Consider the following 11,766-nt stretch of genomic DNA (forward strand, 5'->3'; position numbering starts at 1 on the left):
TTTGGGTGTTGGGTAAGCCATTTTCCTTCACATCATCCTTTAAACACTCCCATTCGTTTCCTGCTTTCCTATCATCGTCCTATTATCAACAGAATAAAACAGATTGAAAGAAGTTAAATAGCAAACATGAATAAAAGTTATAGTTAAAATAATCTCTTCGTTACAGTAATTAACATATTTGAATTAATGAGTGCAAATAAAAGTAAATTTATCAATTAAATTATAGATTTCATTTCACTCCTTCTTTGTATCCATACAAAATAGTGATAATTCAATCAAAATTATTCAATTTTATTCATAAAAGTATGCAATCATTTCATCAATGTTTTGTTATGACGTCACGTTAAACTATCGTCCATAAACTGACTTTACAGACAACCAATTTCTTTAATTCCTTATTTTTAAACATTTTTTTAAAATAAGATTCTGAAAACTCTGTGTAAAACTGGCGACTGTTTTTTCTCAAAAAACAGAGAAAATAAATACTCCGACAAAAGTGTTCAAACTAACAAGCTTGAAATATTAAATATTTAGTGCTTGTTTACGCATGTAAGGCACTTATTGAAAAATGATGAATTTAAAAAATTTAATATATATGACATATTTATAAAAATTCACCTTTTCATATATTTTTATATGAAATTTTTTCTTACATATATAATTATAAAAAAATTTAATTAAGGAACTTTTTGCAAAACTAAATTGCACATTCATTGTATCTGGTGATTCAATAATCTCCTTGCTTTTGATTGAAACAATGTAAACTTACACCTGATTTGTAAATCTTGATTGTGACAAAGTCGCATAAAGTTAGTCGTGTGAAGATATAGAGAACAGTAAAATATTTATTTCATACTTCATTGCATAAAAATATTGATACCAACAAATAAGTAATGACCATTTATCTATAGTATAACATAAATCATTCGAACACAGAACGACATAAGAGGAGATAATGGGCATACATATGGAAAGATAAGTCAAGCATGTGGGTAGATAATGGCCAAACATATGATCATTCACACACAAAATTAGACAAATCAACTAACACACAGAATCATACTTTTAAGATACTTAACTCACCGATGATGTGCAGGAAAATGGCTTAACCAACACCAACATGGAGTCAAAATATTATATTCGTGCTACGGACTCAGCAGCAATGCTAGGAGGAACAGGTTAGCAAAGAGCAATACAAATTATATATCCTGCGGCGTTACGCGATCATGAAGTCAGTGATGGGCGTAACTATACGTATATAGGAACCTGTATATAGAATTCCAACGAATTTGATAATAAGAATATTTTAATTTTTATATTTTCAACACCTGTTTTTACTTTAATAGTTCATTTCATCAAAAGTTCTTTCAGGTAAAGGTTTTAGATAAAGTTTAGGAGATTTACAATAAATTATAATGGATTTGATAGTAGGGCTTACCTATATGAATTTAAAAAATAATTACCGTTTGTCTTTATACCATTCTTATTTCCACCCCTTCCAAGATTGGTTTGTCCTAACAAATATTGTTTTAAACAAAAGTTTTCGATAAAAGATATAATATTTACAATTTGAACGGATTTGATGGTGTTCCTCGTAAGGAAGTATGATTTTTTTAATTCTACCCCTCATTTATTCACCCCCTTGCAGAATTGGTTTGTCTTATCAAAAAATGTTTCAGTCAAAATTGTAGATAAAAATTATAAGGTTAATACATAATGTGTAGGAATACGATGTTGGGCCAACGAAGGGTGTTATGATGTTTTTGGTCCTCCAAACCTGGTTTTTTCAACCCCTTGCAGTTATGGTTGGTCGTTTAAAACATTTTTTAGACAAATATTTTAATATTTCTCATACGATTTATAATACGTTCAGAAGGCGATGATATATTCACATATTAAGGAAGTTACAGAGCTTTTTCTATTTTACAAAAAACCTTTCCCCATTTTCACCACTTTGGTCGGATATAGTCAATTAACGAAATCGACCGAAATTTTCCACTACTATATTTTATTTATCAATTTGGAAGTAATTTGTGTAAAGTTGCAACACTTATATTGTGCATAAAAATTTATCTATATATATATATATACATACATACATTTGAGTTGACATATATTTTGGAGTCTCATGACCAAAGAACGAAAAACTAAAAAACTAAAAAACTAAAAAAAAAAAAAAAAACTCCGAAAGTTGCACCATAGTAACGGCTACAATAGGTAGTATTTATTTTAAATCTACCTTAAATGTATTTTTATTGAGGTATTGTTAGGTTTGTGACAAACCCAAAACAAGGTGGGTACCTAATTATGGGCAAGGTCATGCTGAACTTTACTGGACTTGGACTATGAAGGTAAACGACAAACATAATAATGGAGAGATTGAGTTATTATGGATACTATGTCAACACTTTAGGTAGAGGTACCTTACTATAGAACTAAGCAGAACAACATCGGAATTCTTTAGCTAAACGTAACAGGAGAAAAACGACGAATTCATATATTTTTTTGGGATTATGCAATTTTGAATATATTATATATGAAAAAATGATCATTTGTTTATATGATTTAAATTATAGGGCGAAGTTAGACTTCACAATCTTATCGTTTTTTGAAAATGCTCTTTCTTCGTGTGGCCTACTCAATAATTTGTTTGATTCTGAATCAGACAATCCTATTGCTTCCATAGTTTTCACACGACTGAGAGCTACATACACCTGGCCATTAGCGACTATGGTTTCTACGTCTATAACAGCTTTATCAGTGTAGTGCCCTGTAAATTTAGGTAATTCACCTTCTTCCATTCGTTCTCTCCGAAGAGCAGTATACTTCAATTTCTTGACAATCCCTTTTGCTCCATTTACAAGCCGGTCTGAGATTGACATATTTCGCCCTAGCATGTCCCGAGATTCTTCAGATAACTTCAGCATTGATAATAAACCTCCGCAGTTATTGAAATCTTTTTGAACGACAAAGTTTGTTTCCATCGCTCATAAGTGGCTATTTAACGAGACTTATCTGCAGCGTTTATGGTGTAAACTCTATGTGTTTTCGCATTTGCTGCTTTAATTATATTATGGTAAGCATCCACTTGTTTCATAGTGGGATGGATTCAAAATGAAACTCCGTCAGAAGTTGAAGATATTCTGCGACGTTCACGTGGTAAAGGCATTTTATTGGTAGTTAATTCACCATCTCCCAATTTAATTAACATATCGATGAATTCACTATCGTTTCGTCGTCACATTTTTATTGTCAGCTCCCAAATTAAATCTGACGCCACAAATAATTCCTGCTGAAAAACAATATGGTTGTAAAATACACCAGTGACCTTTGACATGAGACAGATGCATAATGTCACCACAGAGAAAGATGTTTACTCCACCAAATAATTTCTCGTTGTTTAAAAAAAGTTTTAAGCTCGTATAGTCCATTAATAACAGAAATATACTAAAAAATATTCTCGCAAAACTACACATAGTTTTTTGTGGGTTTGAAAACTAAAGATATCAAATTATATTCTAGAGTAATTTCTCATTTTTCTTATTAATATACTTTGCGGCTGTTAGATGACTTACTTTAATAGTAAAAAATCTGAGATGTTTTTATGATACTATACTTTTTATTACACATTTACGATTCATCTTAAGTATTTGTTAGAAATAACCAATATTTGTAACGGGTTCAATAAAAACATTTACTGATAGAACAAAAGTTGGCTAATTTGTTTTCTTTAGTAGTTGTCATTTCTTTTTGTTTTATAGCACAAGGGTTTGTGAAAGATAAAAATGTTTGATTGTCACGGAATTAGTCTATGTCCGTTCATTCAAATTTATTTAATTCGTAGTGCATAAGATCAAATAAGTTTCCCCTTGCCATTCAAATTTCATAAAGTTAAAAAACCATCATCTAAAACCACGAATGTTCAGTAGTACAGCAGCTGCATTCTCATTGGTCCTAGGATAGTTGTCAATAATAAAAAAAAAAAAACTTTGAAAATAACTGTGATTCTAAATCGAAAAAAAAAATGTCCAGTTTCCCCCCATAAATACATTATTTGTTCAAAGGCCTGTTTGCATTTTGCGAACCCGTGTGACTGAAAACTCTCAAAAATCGAGCTTTAGACGTTTGGCGTTTTTTTCACCTTACAATTTTGTAGTGTAGTTTGATGTAGACATATTTCTCATAAGGTACATGTGGTTTTTTGTAAATAATACACTTGTTGGGTGCGGAGGACGTTTATTTACTACGAGGCAATAAAATTAATATCATGGGTATTCAATCTTGGGGGAATGTGAGGGTGAAGGATTAGGCATGTCTGGGGGCGGCGCCTAGTAGACGATCTTGTAGCCGTGCTGCTCCACGGGCTCCACGGAGTAGGCGACGCGGGCGGGGGCGGCGTAGACCGCGGGGGCGGGGATCGCCACGGGGGCGGAGTAGGCGGCGGTGTACGTGGCGATGCCGGGGGCGGCGACCAGGGGAGCGCCCAGGTAGCCGGGGGCGGCGACGAGCGGAGAGCCCAGGTAGCCGGGGGCGGGGGCGGGGGCGGCGGCTGCGGCGGCCACCAGGACGGCGAAGATCACCTGCGGACACACGGACGCCCAGGTCAACAGAAGCGTCCAGTACAGGAGCGCGAGCAATCTGTACAGCGATTCTATCCTACTGCGTTGCAGCGGTCTCTGTACGGTCAAAAAAAAATTGTGTACGAGGGCTGTTTTTTTTTTCAACCTCCGAAAGGCTATATATAAAAAAAAATAAATTTACGTAACATAGTAATTCTACCACAAAAAGTACAGTAGGGTCTGACTTATTTTAATACATAAAAGCCAAAACTATCGAGGCATTTGTCATATCGTAACACAAGCTTATCTATGCATGTTTCGAAGAAGTTAGCCGCCAGTGAATAGAGATAACAGGACGAGTGCCTTGATCTCCCGCTCCCTCACGACACCACTGTGAGGTGGGTGGACTAATCGTGCGGCGCACTGGCTCCCGCGTCAAGAATTATCGCAAGAATATGAATATTACGGCACAATACTCCGCACAATTAGTCCACCCGCCTTACAGCGGTGTCGTGAGGGAGCGGGAGATCAAGGCACTTGTCCTGTTATCTCTATTCACTGGCGGCTAACTTCTTCGAAACATGCATAGATAAGCTTGTGTTACGATATGACAAATGCCTCGATAGTTTTGGCTTTTATTTATTAAAATAAGTAAGACCCTACTGTACTTTTGGTGGTAGAATAACTATGTTACGTAAATTTACTTTTTTTATATAGCCTTTCGGAGGTTGAAAAAAAATCAGCCCTCGTATTTAATAACTGTTCGTATAAATACACGAAGCTAAAAAAATTATTTAGCCAAATTAAATGCTTCAACTCATGATATTAAATAATAAAAAAATATAATTGCACATATTTTTCTTTACCATAGAAAAGTAAATACAAACGAATATTAGGCTTCCAATTTTACATTTTGTTTTTTAGGATTTTTATTTATATATATTTCAATAAGTCTTTTATTTTCAAGAAAACTCTTTATAATATTACTGCATTGTATGAATAGAAGAATCAGAAATGGATTATCAGATGCTGTATAGTTAAGGAAAAAATACTTTTGTAACTGTCTTATCTAAAATAAGTTCATAATTTCGTTATGTTGGAAGTAAAACACTTAAGCCATACTAGCGCCATACTTGCTTAATGCATCATTGGACAATACTCTTTGCTAAGTTAATATGTTGTAGGGTACTTAGAAACAAATATGTTTGATTCCCTGAAGTTAAACGTTGGAGTGTTTTTGCTAAACAAATAGTAATATTAACGAAGGTACAACCCATTTAAGATTTATATTAAATGGTTTCACTATCGACAATTTGGTGTGTCATATTTTAAAATATTAATAGTTCCCAAAAACCGTACTTAGCAAAATTAATGTCGTTAATATAAATGAAATACCATTTTAAGCCGTCTGAAATTTTCTTGAGAAAAAAAAGGCCAAAATATTAATATTAATTGAAATGCAGAACACACTGTTAGTGATAACAACAATTTTCTTGACCAATTTTTTTCGGGATTTGCATTAGCAATGTTTGGCTGAATGTTTTAATAAAATGATTTAGTTTCAATATTTATTCAAAAAATAATATTATCCTAGTGTAAATATAGCACAGTTTATCTGCCATACAATTGATTATTTCATTTTTTTTAACTGAGTTTGAATATTTACAGTAATAATTTTATTTTTATGTTTTAATGATATAAAAATAATTACAAAATCGCACCACAATAAGTTACTAGTTTAACGCTAGTGTATTTTACACTACTAAACAAGGAAATAAATTAATACATTCCTGGTTTTACTTAAAAGACTGTAAATATAAAGGTTTAATTATTTTTAATTATTTGATATAAATTAATAAATGCAAGGATAACTCATGAAATATTATTAAACAAGTTTTAAGAAAAACAATGAAGTATATGTTTATGTCTATAAAAATTTTTGATCCAGTCTATTGAAAGCAATGAAGCTTAAAGTTTGCATACATCTTTATTAGTTTAAATTAATTTATAATACGTAAGGCTAGCAAAATCTTTGCTACAAATTAGAATCTGATTAATTTCATAATAGAGGTTTGAGCTAGACGTACGAATTAGTAATTTGGTTCTTAGTTAATGATACCTTAAGAAAAACTATTTTAAATCAACAGAATAAATACTAATATTTTAATATTATTTAATCATTTCTATGATTTTGATAATTATTACCTATTCATGTATTCGAAAACAAGAATGACACTGACAAATTAACTTAAACACACGTTAAAAATCGTATCAAATATTAAAAAAATATATATCAATTTATTTGTAAGGATTAATGCATTATTCAGAATTTAGTGCCACAAATATGTTAATTCCAAAAACAAAATTTCAAATCACTGATGAAATCTGGGTCACTTTTTAAGGCAGTATGCAGTGCTTTACATACATTTCATAAATGTGGAATTAGGTTTTTGAAACCTAGCTATATTTCTAGAACATGAGAGATATCTCTCTGAAATATTTCTTTTTGGCAGAGTGGGATGATTTAAATAAAGAATAAATGCTTTGTGGGAACTGCAAAGAAAGTGTTATGTATTGTATTGACTACCAAACTATTACGTAGAGTCCACGATGCGGCTTAGTTATTTGTGACCTCAAAATTTAGGGTTGCCAAGTAATTTGTTGTTTTGGACTAAAAATTAGTTCTGTGGTCACCAAAGGTTATATTTTGTACACCCAAATACCTGTTTGGCTTTTAGAGTGGGGTTTGCCTAAAGCTTAAGTTTTCTTTCAGACGGATGAAAAATTCGTGGTTACAATAACTTTCAGGATAGACTCCAAAGTTCTACGTATACTCGGGAAAAGGTCACCCCCTCTTTGGCTGCTGTCGAGTTAAAAGTCCCAATGTATTATTCTGTGAACGGACACAGCTTTGTCGGAGTGTTTCTCATTGACCCGAAGTCCTCCAGATTAGTTGTGAGTAGAGACCTGAAAAATTCGCGGGTTCATTTCGTGTTATGCTAAAATTCAAATAATTATACCTTAGTGCTGCTTCTGTCATTGGCCACCTAGTCGAGACGACTCACAGCCAATGAACAGTTGGCATTTGCCCGAGTGTGTAGAGGATAGTGGAGTCTATCCTAGAGGTAATTGAACCCGCGAATTTTTCCGGTCTCTAGTGGCGGAAGATGCATCCAAGCATATATCGTAAAGGATCCGGGAGTTTTTCCTCGGGTGTCTAAAGGCTGAGGCCGTGCAGGTATACTCACGAGCTTGTACATGGCGGAGTGTTGTCTTTTGCCGGGCTGCGTCGGACTATGCGCTGCGGAGGGCTTGCCCCAGGTATATATAGTCCGCGTGCGGTCGACCTTGCGCCGCCGGCGCGCTCCTGGCGGCCGCACGCGGAAACACCACTCGGCCGGACACGAGGCTGGGAGTGTTCACCGCCTGCCTGACCCAGGGTCTCCGCTGACCTTCACTCCCAGCCGTTTCCTCGTCCACTCTGGAACCGCGACATCGAGTAAAATCCTCAACCCTTTGAATGATAACTAGAGACCGGAAAAATTCGCGTACTCATTTCGCGATATGCTACAATGCAAATAATTATACTTTTATGCAACTCCTGCTATTGGTTCACTGTTAATATGGAGGACTGTGGGCCAATTATAGACCCTCAGTCAAAGCAATATCGAATCACGAGTCCCCCAATTGAGACGCCTCACAAGTCAGTAGCCGATGGACGGGTGAAGTTTGCCCGAGTATGCACAGGATCGTGGAGTCTATCCTGGAGGTCATTGAATCCGCGAATTTTTCCAGTCCCTAATGATAAGTGTCATGTCAGTGTATGATTTAGAAACGCCATTTCTGAAAAGTCTCAAAAACATACAATATATATGAATTCATAAACGCACGGATAATATGCCAATACTAGAATGTAATACAGGATGCCCATGAAGAATATTCCAGTTTCAATGGTTTAAGCTACACTATTTACAGCAAATAATACATACAATTGGAGGTAGGCTAACCCAGTTTTTTTCACACTAATGTTCAATATGTGGAACTTTAGTTGTACGGCACGCATCCAACCTAAAGTCGATTTATTATCACACTTTTGTTAACAAGTCTGGAGTAATTGAAGCAATATCATCTTCAAATTTGTGTCTAAACAGTGGCAAATCAATAGGTAGTGGCGACATAAACACCATATTTTCAAACACCCAAAAGAAAAAAAAGATAGCATGGCGTTATATCAGGTGAACGTGGAGGCAAGCGAAAAAGATCTCTGTCGTCTCGACTTTTACGACCAATCCAACATTCAACCACTCTCGTACAAAGAGATTACACTGGGAAGGGGTTCCATCCTGTTGCCAAATACTTAAAGTTTACAGATTCACCCTCTATTAATTGGGAAAAAAAGCCGTTCTTTCGCGCTGCAAGAGAGAACATAGCAAGCAGTATTCGCGCATGTGCTTATCTAATACTGCTTGAGTTACTCTTTAATTCTGACCCTTAACCAACACTCTTAAAATAACATAGTTGATGCTATTAAATTTCATACATGGGACATCCTTTAATGGACATATTTTATTTTAAATCAGCAGATTTCGACTGGTTTTCCGTGCGTTAATGTGTACATTTTTGTTGTCTATTCTTCATGTTTATCAATGACAACCGTTGTAAAACAGCAATGGGTCACGTACGTGAAAACATTTTTAACGAAGTACGAGTATTTCGCTAGCAGAGTAGGTATGAATCACATACACATGTTATTTAATACAACGACTGTACCACAGTTCTGACCCTGAGCCAGTAGTCACCAAGAATAAGTGTTGTCAGTTCAAATGAAGCCCAGAGCAGAGGAGTGGTGACTCCTTCCTTGATATCGACCAACGAGCACATGAGAAAGGCTTTTTTCTGTTTGCAGGACAATTAATTTATTCCAGCCTTGATCGAGAAGAGATCATGAATTAAACGTCACTCTTTGTTTAAGCAAGGACGTATAAAAATTTATTTTTTTACTTGGCAACAAGTAGACAGCAACTGCCATACAAGTGGCCTCTGTCATAAGATTATGAGCGCGTGACAGTCCTTAAAGGACCTCATATAAAATATTGGACAAATATACCTCCCAGTTCGGTGCATATCAGGATGAAGGGAAGACAGTGAAGCAGTCAATAAACCACATCGTTCTGATTTAGAAAAGGAATATGAACTCTACCCTGGCATAAATAAAGTTACACAAGTTTGTAAGCTCTTTATTTATCATTGATAACTATGCGTATTTTTACGGGACTTCCCGTTTTATAAAGCTGAAAAAATTAGTTTATATATGCCTGAAAAATATACGTGTTTTTTTATTTCTTTAGACACTTCTTTGTATAATAAATAAAAAAGAACACACTTTAGAGTCGATTTGTTTTTTCAGTTGATACCTCAAAAAAATCAATTGATTTCATACAGTTACGAGTGGGGAAAATGGGTTCATAAGTATGGCCCAATTAATTTTTATCCGGTTTTATTTACTACACTGATATTTAAATCACCACACTTACTGTATGTTCACAAATCATTCGCACTTAAAAAGGTATGTTAAAAATCACTAAGTATCTGTCCAGTCCACAGTTTGCACTCCTCACTGGAGCTAGGCTCAGCAGTGTATCTCGCACCTGTCCACACACACAGTCTCGCGCCACTCGGTCGCACTCGCGCGGTCTCGTAGCTCCGCGTCTTGCCGCTCGCAAAGGGATATCTCTCATCCTCTTCGCTGGACTCGCACTTCAAGAAAATCGCAATTTTGTAACTCGGGGAACTCCCGCGAAGGCCGGCGTCCCTGCTTTTATACCACTTGGTAGTTATTCTGGATTCGGCTGAAGTGGTTGTGAAGTGTCGCGTCATCCCGGGCTCACGCTACACTCGAAGCATCCAGAATAACGACGCTTATTCACGCCACTCCACGCGGGCCTCCAGGGGTTAGATAGCGCCGAGGAAGGAGGATGAGGGGGCAGGGGGTGGCGAGGCCGGGCATCCATAATCTCCGTGTGACGTCAGTGTTCGTGTGAGGCTGCCAGACACCTGGCGCGCATTGCGTCCTTTCCTCCCACGTTCGTAACAGCACCATGAACTTCAAAAAATATTATATAATTATCTTCAAACTACTTGAAAATGCAAATTGAAAATAATAGTGAGCTCTTTTTTAAAATTTATATGAAGTTCATTTAATTAAAACATATAGTGTCTCTATTAATGAATCTTGTATTATTACCATTGTTTTTTTATGTTCCCAGAACATCAAAATTAGTAACCAATTTTGTTCTGGGTACACCGCAAATTTCACGATTTGATTAAATACATTTCCTTAAGTAATTATCTTTGTGTAGCCTACTGGCCTCAAAATTAATAAAACTGTTAAACCAAACACACCAGGTATGCTCCTAGACGTCACGAAAATATGATTTCTAATGATTTGTGTTGGTAATGTGTAGAAAGTGCTAAGCAGCTCGGGACCCTCCAATTCCCCCTCCCCCCCTCCCCCAAGGACACGCTGGCTGATTGGTTCCCTGCGGGGTCAACCCCCTTGTATTACGCAAACGGAAAACATGTCTGTGATCCTGTGAGGTTTCTAGGAGTAGTTCCGTTTTCTCCAAAAAATAAATTATTTTTTCAATGATCCATTCTCATCTATTCATCGTTCCTCGGCAGTTGTGACTCCAACGTTGACGAGATGACATTCTCTATTTCATTTATTCAACCAAAATTTGTAAAACTACGATTAATTAATTCGTAGATGTTTTGAATTCCTCCGTCAATCCGTGTCCCACGTACAAAAAAAGATAAAATTTGTATACCATTTTAGTATTCCAGTCACATATCATAAGAAATAAAATAAATATCATAAAAATTTAATGACAGAAGAACGTATAAATTGTCAGCGGTTGACTTATTTACTAAAAAAGTAAATATTTTAAATTGTAAATATATAAATAATATGTAATTTTTATATAAACCTAACACCAAAATTAAGGAATTCAATAAATTTTAATATATAACAGGTTTATTTTTTCTTAGCAGAATGTTTCAGTAGTAAGGGAAATTATACGTAGAATCATAAATATGTAATGAGTTCAGTCAACTGACGAGGTGTAATGCTTTAAAAAACTTAATATATTAACGATTAATAAATTAAGGCATCATCGTTCCGTCGATGGCATTGAAGTTCGCGAGGTCG

At 35.4% G+C, this 11,766-nt stretch overlaps 1 protein-coding gene across 1 annotated transcript; it reads right to left on the reverse strand.

The window, feature by feature from the left end:
• Positions 1-3,239: 3,239 nt before the first annotated feature.
• Positions 3,240-7,842, reverse strand: LOC134541151 (cuticle protein 21-like). The gene is made up of 2 exons (XM_063384365.1): positions 7,808-7,842; positions 3,240-4,580 (listed from the first exon to the last, which is right to left on the reverse strand). The coding sequence occupies exons 1-2, from the start codon at positions 7,817-7,819 to the stop codon at positions 4,329-4,331; spliced, it is 264 nt and encodes an 87-aa protein (XP_063240435.1). The 5' UTR covers positions 7,820-7,842; the 3' UTR covers positions 3,240-4,328.
• Between the last annotated feature and the right edge of the window lie 3,924 nt (positions 7,843-11,766).

Source organism: Bacillus rossius, chromosome 18 (genome assembly GCF_032445375.1).
Source record: "Bacillus rossius redtenbacheri isolate Brsri chromosome 18, Brsri_v3, whole genome shotgun sequence".
NCBI lineage: Eukaryota > Metazoa > Arthropoda > Insecta > Phasmatodea > Bacillidae > Bacillus > Bacillus rossius.